General features: G+C 49.9%; 2 protein-coding genes across 5 annotated transcripts in view; one reads left to right on the plus strand and one right to left on the minus strand.

Annotated features, from left to right (window-relative positions):
• Mtus2 (microtubule associated scaffold protein 2) overlaps positions 1-8065 on the plus strand; it is a 368119-nt gene extending 360054 nt beyond the window's left edge. For all 3 annotated transcript variants that reach the window (XM_050161972.1, XM_050161973.1, XM_050161974.1), the window contains 3 exons: positions 177-296; positions 3385-3482; positions 5357-8065. In XM_050161972.1, coding sequence (XP_050017929.1) covers positions 177-296; positions 3385-3482; positions 5357-5570 — 432 coding nt within the window. In that variant the 3' untranslated portion in view covers positions 5571-8065. The remainder of the gene's footprint in view (positions 1-176; positions 297-3384; positions 3483-5356) is intronic.
• A 2977-nt stretch (positions 8066-11042) lies between these two features.
• Positions 11043-16651, minus strand: part of Slc7a1 (solute carrier family 7 member 1) — a 70586-nt gene continuing 64977 nt past the window's right edge. For both annotated transcript variants that reach the window (XM_050161953.1, XM_050161954.1), the window contains one exon: positions 11043-15951. In XM_050161953.1, coding sequence (XP_050017910.1) covers positions 15848-15951 — 104 coding nt within the window. In that variant the 3' untranslated portion in view covers positions 11043-15847. The remainder of the gene's footprint in view (positions 15952-16651) is intronic.

Here is a 16651-nt window from a genome sequence, read left to right on the forward strand (position 1 = left end):
CCCTGTGAATCAAGTTCCCTGGAAGGCTGTTCAGAGCCTGTGCTAGCCCAGGAATTCCCCATCGGAGGCGCTGGCACCTGCTCCCTCACAGATACCGTGGGCACACATGCATAGCCTTGGTCCCAGAGGGCTGTTCCAGGCAGCTCTCCTAAAGCGCACCCTCTCTGCCCTTGTAGATTGCATTGGCTCCCTATCAGCACCTGGAAGAAGACATGCAGAGCCTGAAGCAGGTGTTGGAGATGAAGAACCAGCAAATCCACCTGCAGGAGAAGAAAATTATAGAGTTGGAGAAGCTGGTGAGTCGCTCTGCTTGCTCCAGAGACTAACGGCTGTGACTCTCAGTGTCCCCGCCGATGACAGTGCTCAGTGGGGCATCCCCTCCCTGCCTGTCACTCACAGGTGAACAGGAAGCTCACAGCTGAGCCTGGAAGCCCTTCTCACACAGCCAGGGCTTCTGACGAGCAGTCCCAGGAGCCTCCTTTGTCACTTCACCAGTCTTTGCCATGGCCTTCCACCACCGAGGCCGCAGCAGGAACTGTCCAGCACTGCTGTGTCCCAGGCTGGGAAAAGCTCTGGCCTTCCTTTCCAGTAGCTTACCTGGGCAGTAGGTGCTGCCATGAGCCCAGAAGAGAAGCCTCAGAAAGGGACAGTTGCACCCAGCCTGTGAGTGGCTGAGGCCACGTGGCAACCCTGGTGGAATATTCCCACATCCTCACGTGGCAGAAGGAGCAGAGAGAGCAGTCATGGGGGTTCACCTTCAGGAGTCAGTCGCCTCTTGGTACTGTCACCTCAGGGAGTGGGCATCAGCATAGCTGTCTTGGGAGGACAGGAGCATCCAGTTCATAACAAAGTCTCTGTACCTCAGTCCTCAGCTTGGTCCCTGGGAACTAGCCCAGGGAAACCCCTAGGGAAACAGGGCCGTGTCTTGCCCTCTCCTAGAGGCCCGAGACCCAGGAAAGGGCTAGTGTTCCTGAAAGGAATTCACAGTGTAGATACTGACCACTGCAAGAGTCAGTCTTTAATAAGAAATTGGCTCAAAACCATAAATAGTTTATTAATTTTTTTCTTTATTATTTTTTCATGTTTATTTTTAAATTATGTATGGATGTGCATAACTGTGTGTGGGTATGTGCATGTGAGTGTAGTACCTACTGAGGCCAGAAGAGGGCATCAGATTCCCTTGGAGCTAGAGTTGCAGATGGTCATGTGTGCTGGGAAACAATTTCAGGCCCACAAAAGTCATACTTGTTTTTAATGGTTGTGCCATCTCCCCAGCCCCAGCCCCCTTTGCTTATTATTTTAAAATAATTGTTTGCTACTATTAAAAAGGAAGAAAGAATGTAGACATTATAGAAAATTATAAAGTAAGGTAAACAAAAACAAGGAAATTAAAATATCATATTCCAGCCAGGCAGTGACCCACCTTTAATCTCAGCACTCTGAGGCAGAGGCAGGTGATTCTCTGTGAGTTCAAGGCCAGCCTGATCTACAGCGTGAGTTCCAGAACAGCCAGGGTTACACAGAAAAATCAAACCCCTCCCTGACAAAAATAATCATGTTCCTTCTACATTAACACTTCTCAGAGGTGTATCTTGATACCCCATCATACATCCATGCACACACACACACACACACACACACCATATTTTGCCTTGTACAATGTTTTATAGCCCACTTCCAATGAACAGGTTTGATTTTTTGTTGTTGTTTTGTTTTGTTTTGTTTTGTTTTGTTTTGTTTTGTTTTTTTCCAGCTACGGACTTGCTGTGTGTGTAGTCCATGCTGGTCTGAAACTTGTTATCCTCCTGCCTCTACCACCTGAGTACTGAGATTACAGGTGTGTATCACACATTCACCTTCGAAGACTTAGTTCCTGGACACCTCATCCTGATTCGTTTCTGGAACATTCTTTGCAACTGGCTTACCCAAATCAGTAGCTGGCCCAGCAGCAGCTGCTGCATTTAGTCCATGCATTGCTCTCTGTCTGCAGGTATCTCTTGTTGTGTAGGTGCATGCTAGACCGTGGGACGTTACCATGGTCTTGGGCGGTGGAGGCCACGTGGCTCATTCCAGCAACACAGCGCCTACCACGAACCACAGGAGATGCACTGACCTGATCTTGCCTTGTATCCCGGCCAGGGTGACCCTCAAACAGCCATCCATCTTCCTCTTGGTGACTGGACTGTCTGCATAGGCTCACCCGAAAGCCCCTGGGCTGATCTGGCTATGTTCAGCCATGATCTGGCTTTGCAGGAGGCCTACATGTCTTCCTGTCCCAGGAATCTACTTTCTGCTTCCTGGGAATAAAGATGAAGGCAAGATCGGGTGCCTTGCCCCAGGCCTTGGCATGGATCCCAAACCCAAGTCACAGGCAAGCGGCAGTTTTCTTTAAAGATTAGCTATGTGAACCGTCAGTGTGCTCCCCTTTTCACAAGACAATCCAGGCCCAGGGGCTCACCCCAGTCATTGTAGCAGCTAGGAGGCTAAAGCAGGAAGGTTGCCATGTGTTCCAGGGCGGCCTTAGTCACATGACAAGTTCCAGCCAACATGGGCTACAAAGTGAACCATACTTCAAAAAAAGAAAAGAAAGAAAAATCTAAACGTAGGATGAAAGCAGATCCCCCAGTGACAGACAGACGTCATGAAGTGGAGAACAGCAGCCACCATAGGCTTCCCCAATAGGGTGCCAAGACTTCCTCCCTGTTTTTAGAATTGACCTCTGCTTCTGTATCTTTCATGACAAATAAAAGCCCTAAGGCTTCTAGGCTTCTTTGCTTTGTGTTTCTGTCTGGAAAGGAAAAAGTGTGCCCACAATACTTGGCTCTCCAGCCCTGTTAATTCAGAAGCTCTTGAGTAGGGCAGTGTGCACGCCTGGCAAGAGACAGTGATTCACTACAGATGACACAGGACCCACTGGTCAAACAAGGCTCTAGTGGGATCCACAGCTTGTTTCTGACCATGACAGTGACCTGGAACATTTACTGTAAAAACAAAAACAACAACAACAGAAAAAAAACAAGTTATTTAACTGGAACGCATAACTAGCGCTCTCCTCTCTCTCTCTCTCTCTCTCTCTCTCTCTCTCTCTCTCTCTCTCTCTCACACACACACACACACACACACACACACACACACACATACCCACAAGATGTGTACTACACACTGCTTTTTTCTACCTACATTGCACTCGGGTATTTTCTGTTCTGTTTCTCTGAAACGTGAAACGCTGGTCCCTTATCCATCTCACCTGACTTTCTGCCCACAAGGCCACTGTGGAGAACAGTTAGTGAGGAACTGTTCCTGGCAACCCCCCACAGTGTAGAAGCCAGGGCCGCTGCCTTGCTGCTGGCATGCGGGAGTCCTTCAGTAGTGTTCCTCTCCTAGGTGGAGAAGAACATCATCCTGGAGGAAAAGATCCAAGTTCTTCAGCAGCAGAACGAGGACCTCAAAGCAAGGATTGACCAGAACACGGTTGTTACCAGGTGAGTGAGCGCACCTGGCTTCTGATGACATGTCCTGCTCAGATGGCTTTCCTTGAACATCTGCATGTCCCTGTGTCCAGCCTGAATAATCCCGTGCCTCTCAAAGGATCAGAAGGAAAGCACATCCCTCCCCATTCCCTGGGACAAGAGAATATAGACCACAGCCACAGCAAGTGCTGTGATTACTTCCTGGAGATTAGGAGAGGGCTAATTGACAAGGCTAAAAAGAACCATGGCTAGGTGACAACCCCAAGATTCCAGACGCTCAGGTCAGTTTGTCCCTACAGGATCCTCTCTCAGCAGCCTTACTTCCAAGGAAGGATCGGGAATCACCCTTGACCCCAGCTCAGAGTGGGGTGAAAGCAGGGCTTGGAGGCCAGCTGTGGCTGTTCTGATCAGCAAGGCTAGTGTGTCATGAGTCTCTTTCTGTCCCGCTACCCAGCTCCCAACAAAATGACATGGAAACATAATTAATTAAGAAAGCTCGGCCTATAGCTTAGGCTTGTCCCACTAGCTCTTATAACTTAAATTAATCCATTTATATTAATCTGCATTTTTGCCTCATGGCTTTTTACCTATCTTCCACCTCGCAGCTCCTGCTTCCTCTCCATGTCCCCTGGCATCTCTCCTATGCCCAGATTCAGCTCCTCTTCCTCTCTCTCTCCCGGAAGTTCCACCTAACCCCTTCCTGCCTAGCTATTGGCCATACATCTCTTTATTAAACCAATCAACTTGATAAAGACACGTCTTCACAGTATACAAAAAGATTATTCTACAACACTAGTGAGACCCAGGCCCGAGTCCTTTCTCACTCCTTTGTGCAGCCATGATGTATGACCCTGCATATATACATACACTTGTGTGCACACACTCCTGCGGACACAGGCACACACATGCTCACACCTATACTCATATACTAACACTCACACTTGCGTGCTTATACACTCACTTGTGTCCACATGCCCACACATACCCAGCCGCCTTCCTCAGACAGCAAGTACAGGCATTAGTCCAGAGTAGAGCTCCTGGACTCTAGCCCATCCGGTTGTAAGATGTGTTTGTGTTTCCTGATAATTCCTTGAAGAGACTGTCATTTTTGAAAATACAAAATGGGCTAGACAGGTGATTCAGTGGCTAAGATCACTGGTTGCTCTTCAAGAGGACCCAAGTTTAATTCCTGGCTCCCTCATAGCAGCTCACAACCCTCTAGTTCCAGGGGATCCAACGCCCTCTTCTGGCCTCCACAGGCACTGCACACAAGTGGCTCTCAGACATGCATGCAGGCGAAACACATATAAAGTAAAAAAAAAAAACCATTAAAAACATGCAACAAAGTCAACAACTTAAGCATCATCATCATCACACACACACACACACACACACACACACAATTGACTTCTCTTCCACCTTTATCAGCAAACAGTAAGTAGGCATCTTTTTTCTGGGTGCCATGCTGAATGCCAGTCAAGAACATAACAGAGCCTCAATCCTGCTTCCTAGGGCTTGTGGTCCAGCAGACAGGTGGCTGTACAGCAGAGCTAATGACTTTGGTCACAGAGGCATTGACCCAGGGCATAAGGTAGTGGCGAGCTATTTCTGGCTGATTGACAGCTGTCAGTCAGTACCCTGACCATCACCATGGACAATCTCCATCTCTACCTCTAGAAGACAGCCTCTCCTGTGCCCCTCTAGCAGCCTGCCCACACTGCCCACCGCCTCTCTCCTTTCTACTCCAGCCTCTAGCCTTTGCTCTGCGTACAAGCTCCACCTCCCCTTACTCAGCAGAGTCCTGTGAGCCCTGGCCCTCTGCCCACCAGCCGGCTTTGAGTGTCATTGGTAGGCCTGCTACCTGACCATCATTCTCCCCCATGCAGACAACTGTCAGAGGAGAATGCTAACCTCCAGGAATATGTGGAGAAAGAGACCCAGGAGAAGAAGAGACTGAGCCGAACCAATGAAGAACTACTTTGGAAGCTCCAAACTGGGGACCCCACCAGCCCGATTAAATTGTCCCCGACGTCCCCAGTGTATAGAGGCTCCTCCTCTGGACCGTCCTCTCCAGCCAGAGTTGGCACCACACCTAGATGACATCGCTCTGCCACTTCCAGGAGCTCAGGCTTCTGTCCGTCTGAGGGAGTGCTGGCCAGGTGCTGGCGGCCATCCTGTGCGCATGCTCAGTAGCTGCATGTGCGTCTTAGGCAGCGTCCTCTCTGACCCCCGTGTGAGACCGTCCTGGTATTGACGCTTAGAAAGGTGTAAGAAGCAGAGTCCGGTGTCCCAAAATGTATTAGTGTAGTTAGAGGCAAAAGAGAAACAACTCCAATTGTTCTTGACAGATGATGAGCGTTCACAGCGGGCGTTTAGGTCGGTTACAACAGCTCCGTTTGGAATACACAAACCCTCCTTGTACGACCGCGTGGGTATATTCAGACACGTGGGTATACACACGTGGAGATTCTGAATTGCGTTTTTTATAACATGATGGGCTGACATATTTTAGTGACGGTCAGCAGTTTTCTAAGTTGTGCCTAAGAATTATTGGGAAATGAAAATGCATTTCTATGTAGTTTCCTGGAAATATTTCTACCCAAAATAGAAGGAGAAAAAAAAAAAAGGAAAAAAAAGAGATAGAAGCATTTCTGTCTGCCACCGAGTGGTACCCCTGCTTAACACAAACACCAGCGATTTGTAGATGGTAACTACCTTTGGAGCAATTAGCATCTTAGTCTATTAAGGTGGGGTCCCTGCTACCCCATTGCAGGATTTAGTTGTGACTCCGCCCACCCTGAGAGGATGAAACAAAAGTAGCGGGATGGGTGGGGACACCAAGGCGTTTGGCCGATGTTTTTCCCATTAGTGATTCATGATAGTTTTGGAAACCCCAGTTTAGCTTCCTCTTCACCCCCCACCTAAATAGCATCTCCGAGTCCATCATTAAGCTATTACTGAATCCTCAGGAAGATACAGAGGAGTGTGACCTTTGTAATAAGGGTGAGCATGAACTTGGAGGAAAGCAATACCCTGTATGGTCCGTCCTCATGAAGGAAGAATGCTGATAGGGGCCACATTCAACCAGGCGCGGAATAAGGACACGGGCTCCTGTCATTGGCTTTCATAGCCAACACTCCCCCTCCCACCTCCATTTTCAGTTTGGTTCTTTGACTCAACCCCATCACCACCACACATCAAGATGGCTCAGGGGTTCTAGTCAGGGCTTCCAGAAACCAACCTTTCTGTCTGGGGGTGGGGGGAGGGGCCCAGTTCTAAAGGTGCTAGATCATGTTCTTTCTGATGGAGGATCACCAGGGCTGCCCCTGCCTGTGCTCCCATCTTAGCCCTGGAAGGCTCTCCCAAATAAGGGAGGCCGGTGTAACAGCCAGCCAGCGGCCAGCAGCCGCTGGACTGGTCTTGGTCTCTAAGATGGTAGAATTAGAACATGAAAGGTATTCATGTAGTGCTATGGACTATTAGAAGCATGACCCACAGAAGAGACGTAGTTTATCAGTCAGCACAGTGGTGATAATGATACCTTTGTTTTCCTGTATGTGACAAAGACCCTTCACTTCCTAAGCATGGGCCTGTCTTTGAGCATGTCCAAGATGAGAAGAGCCACTGAGCCAGGAAGAAAGAGCCTGGGGACGGTGTCAGCTTGTCCAAGGACACACATAGCCAACACAGAGGCAGATGTGGTCTGCATCCCTCCTGTGGCTCGTTCATGTGACTGTAGTCAACCTCCATGGGCCTTGCCCATTCTGGAGACATCCACAGTAGAGACACACTGAAGACACAGGTCCTTTGCCTTCGGCTCTGCATGATACTGGGATACTGAGTTGGGCATCCCATAAGAGTAGCTCATGCCATGTCAATTCAACACATAGTTTTTTATTCTTTTAGCAGGCCCAACCTGCAGATATAAGTTTGGTGGCTGCTTAGCTCTCCGAATCAGGACCTGCCTCCACAGCCGCACCTGCGGATGGCGGGTCCTCAGCAATACAGACTTTGATGTGAGTATAGAATGTGATACAGTATGTTAGACTGTTGTGGTCAAAGTGGTAGCGATGTTAGAGCTATATACCCTCACTAGGTGGACTAGAGCTTTGCCCTAATCAGCCTTGACCTTGGGCACTTGAACCAATTTCCCCATGGCCCTGGCTTTGTTTCTCCATCACAGACACCTCTCACGAATGGTGCCACACTTGAACTGAGTCCTGAGATTCAGGCAGCCCGAGCTGCTGTGCCTCTCCCACGATCCTTCTGTCTCCGTGCTGCTGTGATCAAGACCTCTCAAGCGTGGGAATCGGTGTCTGGCCTCATCCCCAGGCTGGGACACAGCGTCCTCCCCTCCTGCCACAGACAGACCTACCAAAAAGTGCTAGGGTCTTGATGGAGCCAGGAGGTCCTGCTGACCTGCTTCCACTCCCTCTTCATGGGCTGGGACCAGGTTCTGGTGATGTCAGGATGGGTCTGGGGCTTGCGGGTCTGATACTCTGGGATTAGTTGAAGGGGCACAATGTTCTTTTTCCTGCCCCTCCAGTTTCTGTGTTCCATATTTGTGTTGAACTCTAAAGCTTATTAAAAACGAATCTGAGGAATTTTCCATGATATCCGTGTGGTGTGTGTAACTGGAGACATGTCCCATTCAGGCTCAAGATGCCGGGAAATGAAGCAAAGGTATTTTTATACCCCTTTCTGGGTGTGCCAGAGTTGATGGCCACCAAGAAAAGCCTAGCGACTCCTCTGATCCCAGACTCAGCAAGTCCAAAGCTTGTACTTTCCCCACAGCCCACCAGCTGGGAGCCAAGCCTATGATCATACGGGCTTATTCTTACTCAGACCACCACAAGTGGTCAGGCGCACATGTGTTCATTTCCGCCCCAAATCGGCCACTCTTCCCCTCTCACCAGCCGTCCACTGTAGATTATGACCATTTATCCAACCTAGCCTGACCCCACAGTGTCCCACAGGTGCTGGCATTGTCTGGGGGGAGTTATGGGGGAGACCCAAATTTTCCAGTTCCCTGTATTCATTTTGGTGGAATGAGTAGGAACGGCAGAGAGACCATAACTAGGGGTCCCTGTGTTCGTGGCACTTCCTGGACCTATGATGAATCCCCCAGGGTCTCTTGAATGCCAGTCAAGCTTCCCAAATTATTGATAGAAACCTAATGATTGATGCCCGACGTGTCACCAAGTCCTGAACTCTTAGTTTCTCCAGGGATATAGCATGCCCCCACAGTTTAGTAGCCACTGTCCATTGTTCTCATCCACGCCCTGTGTGACACCACCACCTGTGTTTATTGGGGGTTTGGGTGGTGACCCAGCCCCTGGCATGTTCAGGAAATGAGATCGACGCCAGCTGTGGGAAACCATGTTCCCGCCCATGGCTGATTCACTGCAGGCAGAGGGAACTTGGGACTCGAACCCCTCGTCGCCTTTTCTGAATCAAGGAGCCTTGACGATCCTAGATCACCTGTGTGGGAGACTGTATCACGTCAAGAAGGACCCCGTCAGATGGCACCCTCCCTATGGTTAGCACCAGAGGTTGCTCTCAAAGGAGGTGCCGCATTAGTGGATGGTACCAATGGACAACCATGGTCTTCTGACTCCCCGGGCTCATGTGCATGGTGATGGGGTCTGGAGCCTGCCCACTCTGGGGTCTGCGTCAGCTGTGCACATGTGTGCAATGCCTCTTTAGACAATAGTTCTAGCTTGGTGGGCAAGCTTAACTCAGTGAACTGAAAGGGCTGATCCCTTAGAGCAAGGGCTGACAGGCTACAACAGCCATTTCCAATCCCACCCACTGCAGCCTTATGTTCTGCCCGGGTCTTTGTAGTTGGCAGACAAGGCAACTCGCTGGGCTATGGGGCCGTACAGATTCTTCCAGTTCATAGAATACTGAGCCAGAGAGGACAGATATGACTCACCAGAAGTGTTTCATAACCAAATGGTGTGAAGGGACGTTTGCTCCCACAGGACGTCCTATCCGGACCCCACATTGGAAAGGGTTTTCTGGAAACTGCTGATGTCTTTGCATGCCTTTAAAGTCTATGAGCACAGTACCCAGTGTCACCCACTAGATGGCACTGGGGAGCTGCATTTCGCTCAATACAAGCTGACCAGAAGTGGTAGCCTTTTGGGGGTAGGGGATAGGGAGGAGTTGGAGACAGGCTTTCTCTGTGTGGTCCTGGCTGGCCTTGAACTCACGGAGATCCACCTGCCTGTGCTTCCCAAGTGCTGGGATTAAAGGCATGCGCGCAATGACTAGCTGACAGCTTCCTTCTGACTGAACTTCAGGGTCAAGACACCTGTGCTTATTTTTCGGTTCCAGGATGCATGGGGCGTTCTCTGGGTGACTTTTGTGAGGTGGGACTGGGCTGATTCTTGCACCCCCATAAGCTGTATCCAACAGTAACTGCACCGCAGTAGAGGCACCTTGTATCCCCCAACACTGCCTGAGCTCAGGGAGCTGCTTCCCCAAGTCAGCAATGAAGGGGCAGTGGCCCACTCGAGCATGGCTCTGGCAGGCCTTGCCCTTTTCCCCCATTCCCTCTGCCTTGCTAAAAGCCTTTAGATTACATTCCTAAAGCTAGCCACCAAGGTCTATTCCCTTATTTGGCTACTTCCTTCTCCTGAGACTGACTACCAAGGTCCAGCTATTATTTGACATCCAACAGTCAAAAGCCCCTCTGGCTCACCTAATTAACATGCCCAACTAAAATTAAATGCCTCATGCTAACACAGGGTTTCCCTTTTTACCTTTATAAACCAGCATGTGCCTATGAGCCACGGCTTTCTCTTCTCTAATCTTTCCCTTCTGGGGCAAATGAATCTCCTTGTGTTGAGAACTTGGTCTAGGGGGTGCTGAGTCAACACTAACTTTCAGTCAAGGGAAACTCGGTGTGTGATGTGCACCCTTCTAGAGAGATGCCTGACACTTAGACTTGGTGCCTGGTGCCAGAAATACACCCCTGGGTGTCTGCCACCACCGTCAACTAGGAAAGCACCAAGGATAAAGCTCAGCTTCCAGCCTATGAATCATTGTTCTCCAAGTAGGGCCTGAAGTCCAACTGGTGGGACTTGCCTCCTGTGCTATAAATGAATGAACAGATGCTAAGTGTGTCCTTCCCTAGAGCGCCAGGGAGTCAGATATCCATCATCCTTAGATGTGTTACAGTCTTAGGCCCAGCCTGTGTTCTGCACAAAACTGTTTCCTCCAAGATGGTGTGTGTGGCAGCCAGGGCAAGTCTCTGGTGTCTGTGGGCTGGGGGGGATTTTGCTGAGACCAAAGTCCTCTAGTTTAAGAATGATGGCTGATGAACCCTAAGTCCAGGTGAGTCTGGAGGGGTTAAATGGAGAGACAGCAAGAATCTAGAAGGTCAGGCCTAAAGTCTTCCCCAAATGGCTTCTAGAAAAATCGAGGCCATAGTAGCATAGCCACCGGCTGTGCGCAAGGTAGAAGAAAGATACTGGAGGTGCCGAGCAGGCCCTTGACTCTTCAGACTGGAACAGGCTCAGGAACCAGCCAAGAGCTGCTAGAACACCCGAGATCACACGGTGTGCGTGGAAGCCAGACAGGATTTATTAGCATCTGCAAAAGCTTGAGAAGGTACCACACAGTAGCTTTGATTTTACAACACGGACTTGCGGGGGGGGGGGGGGGGGGGCAGTGTACAATGTCTTCAGCAACGAGGGGAAACACAAGTTTCACATTCTTAAAAAAGGTTACGGATGACACCTGCACTTGGCCTTAAAAGAGAATTAAAGCACGGGAATCCAGCAGAGACCAGCTTGATTTACAGTTAGCATCAGTCTTAATCTAACGTTACCGTTATAAGAAACTGCAAGAAGACTATTAGAAAAATAGAACCTCAAACAAGCAAAAAAATATATACAATTTACATAATGAAAAACCACACATAACTTTTAATAACGGCTCCATGTTCAGTAGAAGGAAAAAAATTGTCCTGGAGAAACCACAACTATTCAGGTTTGATAATAAACCAACCCTCATCGGTATCATGACCCTTTGTGATCCTTTACCCTTCGAAGCTGCAAGGCACAAACGAAGCAGGAAATATCTTAAATACATACATACATATATGTATTATATATATTATAACTTCTCAAATGGGAAAATAAGTCCCAAACTCAAAAAGCTTGGCAAGGAACACAAAAGTAACCCTTGTCAATAAATTAGTTCATATATGTCTTCCTAAACCTTGCTTCCTGGCCCCGCTGGGCATGCCAGCACCCTGAGAATATGTCTGGATATGATCTTCCATCTCCCCCGGGCGTTTTAGCCAGCCATTCAGACATGTAACAGAATGGTCCAGGAGGGCCCCCCTTGGTCACTGTGTCCCCAAACCATTGGCCACACCGTATTCCCCAACTCAAATGGAGCAGTGGGTACAGAAAGACTAGATTCGAGTGAGGGAGGTAAAACCCAATTGGTAAAATTTTTTTTGCCTTTAAAAAAATAAAAATCCATCACAACCAAGTTGGCCTCAGGAGTGTGGCGAGTCAGACAGCTTGCTCTCCTCCAAGGAGCCTTATGTACAATCTTCTCATTACGACAGCAAACATAAGGTTCAAACTACGTAAAATAAGTGTACATAACATACATTCAACTCCGAATTTGAATTCTGTAACAGTTCCCATGTGTCATGTATTCTCTGGCCAGCGACTCCCTTCGCTAGCTCAGCCAGATGTGGACTCAAACTTCCTTATCCCACCACCAACACCCCAAGGGATGGGCATCCTGGCACTTCAATCCCCACTAAGATTCCTTAGTGCTTGGATGCTAACCGAACAGTTGGCTCTGAGTAAAAAGATTTAAGTATCTGTGGGGACATAAGGCATTCAAGTCAGAAAGGATGGGCCCTGGTGAGAGCCAGGCATGAATATTTGCACTGTAGGTAGGTACACAGACCAGCAGTGCCCGTGACTTTGCCGACAGGTATGGGTGGGCCTGTGGGGCATGCCTGCACTTATCCCAGGAACCCAGGTTTTCTCACTGCTGCTTCCAAGCTTCATCCTGTGTTAGACGAGTTCCTCGTTAGAGGGGACTGTAAACGCTAGCCAATTCAGGGCTGCCTGGGGGAAGGGGTAGGTACAAACGTACTCATGAATTTCCCAACACTATGCATGAAAAGCAGCAGGCAGTAGACAGGGCGGAGTGGATTACATATTCCCTTGGTGAGCTCACACCGGCTGAGCCAAATGTGCAGGAGGGAGTGTATCCAACCCTTGACCACTAAGGGCAGGTGGAGAAGCCCAATGTCCCCCACAGCCCTGTAGTCACTTATGGCCACCAAGACCTGGTGTCCAAACCAGTTCATCAGCTCAGGGGACTGGATGGCTGTCGGATGGAGGTATGAGATGATGCCACTGTAAAAGCCAACTGTGAGCAACCGAGAACAGTGTAAGCCCAGCAATCTTCCAGAGAAGTGTCCTGGACAGGACTTGACTTTTTCTTTGTTTCCAAAGTAAACCCACAATGGCCTGGCTGTAGGGTGTTGGGCAGGGATGGGGTATGGGCATAGGTGCATACGCATACGTCCACACATATACAGAGGGCCCTATGTCTCCATAAAAAACATCCCCCTCCTCCATCAGAGTCACCTTCTGGAAGGTGGAGACATCTTGTACCCCACTTCTAAGCAGAGTTCCTTGAGTACCAGCTTCTTCATGAGCTTAGACTCAGAGACAGGAAGGGCACAAACTTATGGAAAAACGGGTCTTTCCAATGTGAATACTCTAGGTGGGGATAAACGAGGCATGGGGATATGTTTCTAGAATGTCTAAGTCCCAACTAGGTAGGAAATACTGGCCAAGCAGGGCAACAGAATGGGACCTTTCTGTGGGTAGGGGGCTAAGAGACGGACACCACCTGGCTTTGAGGGATTGTCGTCAGCGTGTTTTGTTTTTGGTTTTTGGCTTGCGCATTTTTCTTTCAGGAGAAAGGAACTGTAGCGTGACAAGAAGTGTAGGGGAGGCGCCCTCCAGGGACCGCTGTGTGCTGAGGAAGCTCCCTCCAGAGACCACTCTGTGTGCCGAGGCTCCTGGGCCTCCCTCCCAAAACAGCTCCCCTGGCAACCACCCACTCTTAGGAAAAGCACACTGGCCAATCAACTTACTATGCAAGCCACCCTTGAGCATCTTTTTCTGACGAAGAAGTGGGTACAGGATGCTGCCCACAACCGGGGCCAGTGTGTGCTTCTGTGTCACACAGTGAGACATGGAGGGCAGATCTGCCACCATTAGTAAGATCCTCCGGAGAGATGGCGGCGGATCGAATCCCTCACCACACCTTCCTGTTTTGGTAGGTGACAGGCTGCAGGCTGAAATGTCATTGTAAACCCGTGGTTACGCTGCTTTAGGCAGGAAGGTTTCACTCAGAGAGCAGTGACAGGTAAGCAGGAGTGGTGGCTTACACATCTAATCTTAGCATCAGGAGGCTGAGGCAGAGACTAGCCTGGGCTACAATACTTAGGTCTAGGCCAGCTACAGAGTCAAACCTTATCCCAAAAAGGAAACTAAAAGAAAGAAACTAAAGTTAAAAAAAATTTTCTTCCGATACCTCACTGGGCACTCTCTTCATCTTTGTCTATGTAGAAAAATAACAAGGGGGAAAAAAATATCAGACAGATACTAAACAGGCCCTAAGAAGACAAGAGATAATCAAGACCTGAACAAAATAAGTTAATATTTATCAAAAATAGTTTACAGCACCAATCTACATAAATTTAAATACCTATCTTTGGAAACTCAACCTTTAGGGTCTTACAATACTCCCTTTGAAATATTCTCAGACAGCCTGTGAGGCAAAGCACCCGGAAGGTGGCCAGGGCCTGGATTGGCCGCTCAGCTGCCCTCCCTACTTTTCTGGAATCCTGGAAACAGAAGCTGAGGCCCTGCATATGCCAGGCAAGTGCTATACCTATGGCCTGCAGCAAGTGGACTATACACTATCCTGTGTTTCCAAGAACCTTCTAGAGCACCGGGAAGACATCAGTGTACCCAGTCCATTTCCACCAAACTAGTTTCAAAGGCCAGATAGGTAGGCTTCAAAAACATCATCTACATTAGTATGAGACACTGGCCTTCCCCACTTCAACATGGGGTGGGGGATTGGCTCTGAATGGCTCTGAAATGAGAATCCACCGGCATTTTCACCATCCTTGGTTTGTCTACACAGAGTCCCTGATGCCCTACCCAGAGAGCTGAGGGTGTGGGGGAGGGGAAATGCAGGCATACACAGGAAGCATAAGGTCCAGGCCCGGGTGGAAATCTCACTACCAGCAGGCAAAGCTACCATCGCACTTGAAAGACAGAGGATACAAGAAGAATAGCAATGTCATGTGCAGACCGCATGCCTTGAGCCACAAGCAATTATCTGGCTGTTTTCCAAGTTAACATTAAGCCCCAACTTAATCTGGCGGGGTGAGTCACAGCCCTCCTTAGATGTAAGAGGCCACACGGATTGCGTCAGTGGCCAGAAAAAAGCGTCACAACCCCACAACCTGTCTGAAGAACCTCAGGCGACCTGAGAGCCTGACTCAATCCTGCTAAGACCTCATGTTCCAATAACTCAGGACAGTGAGGACAGATGCCAAGAGCCAGCCAGGAATTGAACTAGAGAACGTCCCCTAGTCCTCGCAGGCAGAGCCGGCCTTCCCACCTTGACACCACTGATCCCTCTAGCGGTCTTCTGCCTTCTGTGCTTAAGATGAATGTGGCCTTTACCATGCTGGGGTCTGTCACCGTGTCAGAGGCCAGGAAAAGATGTGTGGACTGTGGCTCCGACCTATCACTCCAGCCTGGAAGCAGTTCAAATGAGAGTCAGTTCCTTCTCTTTAGGTACTCGGCAGTTGATTGGCCGTTGGGCAGCGTTGCTGGGGACTTGCCATCTCATAGGGTTAGTCTTGCATCTTGTGGTGGGTAGGCTGTCCCAACTGGGCAGACAGAGAGACGCTCTAAGGATCGGGAGTGTGCACATGAACAATACCAGTGTGGTCCCGGGGAGGGAGGCCTGCTTTCCAAAGAAGAGGAGAAGGGGGCCTTGCTTCTGCTGGGGGCTGCAGCAGCAAAGAGTGCCCAGCGGGCAGGGAGGAAGGCTGCTTTCTTTGTTCATGGGGATATGAGACCAAGGAGATGTCTGGAAGTGACCAGGACCTCAGGAGCTGGCTGCAGGGCTGTCTGGCCGGGTTATGTCAGCTGTGGCTGAGGCTGCAGTCCAGCTCACAGCACCTTTGGTGACACCGGGGATGTGGACGGATCCTAGGGCATGGGTGGAGGGAGTGTGAAGTCCCAGGCCTCTAGGGGCACCCCTCAACCGCTGCCACCTCGGGGGGGTGAGGCTTCGCGTCATTTGCACTGGTTCAAGTTGCTGTCAGGAGTCCTTGCTGGGCCAGCAGCCAGGTTCGCCTCCTCGCTGTGCCACAGCCCATAACCGAAGTAGATGCTGAAGCCTACGGGCAGAGGGGGGAGCAGAGGTGAGAGGACAGCAGGCAGGGCTGTCAGACCCACCCTGGCATAGGAGCCACAAGGGGCTGCCCAGGTAGACCCGTAGAGACAACACAGGGCCCCAGGAGTGAGGTCAGTCACAGTCACAGTGTCCTGCTTGCACAGTGTCAAAACTAGGTAAGTGGTTACACATTGGCCTTCCTGAATAGCAGGATGTTGGGCTGCTGTCTGCCACTAGGTGGCCTCAGAGTACCAGAGAGACACTGTTCCTTTCCAGGATGGGATTTCTAGCAGGTACTCTGACTAGACTGGCCCAAGGGCTCTGTTTGTTTTTTTTTTTTTTTTCCCAAGACTGGAGAAGGCAGTCAACAGGAAATGCAGCCAGCACAGGATGCACTTGACCCAGCCCCCAGGGCTCCCCACATCAGCAGTGGCGACTGTGAACGACCCACAAGGGACTGTGAGCACATGGCTCAGGGCCACCTGTGCAACCGACATAGGAATGCTGTCCCGAAGGGCTCAGCTGCCTGGAGTCCAGGAAAGGACATCACACTCTACAGCCCAGGCGCCTCCACCACTGAGAAATGGGTAGCAAACGAGGTCCCTTTTCCAGGTCCATACAAAGAAAAGGTGCAAGTGCTACTCACGAGCTTTCAGGGTCCCAGGACACACATCAAGGCTAGTCCCCTAGTCCCGTGTCCGTCC

The sequence above is a fragment of the Alexandromys fortis genome, unplaced genomic scaffold, assembly GCF_014885135.2.
Source record: "Alexandromys fortis isolate MF-2015 unplaced genomic scaffold, M_Fortis_MF-2015_v1.1 scaffold_118, whole genome shotgun sequence".
Lineage (NCBI taxonomy): Eukaryota > Metazoa > Chordata > Mammalia > Rodentia > Cricetidae > Alexandromys > Alexandromys fortis.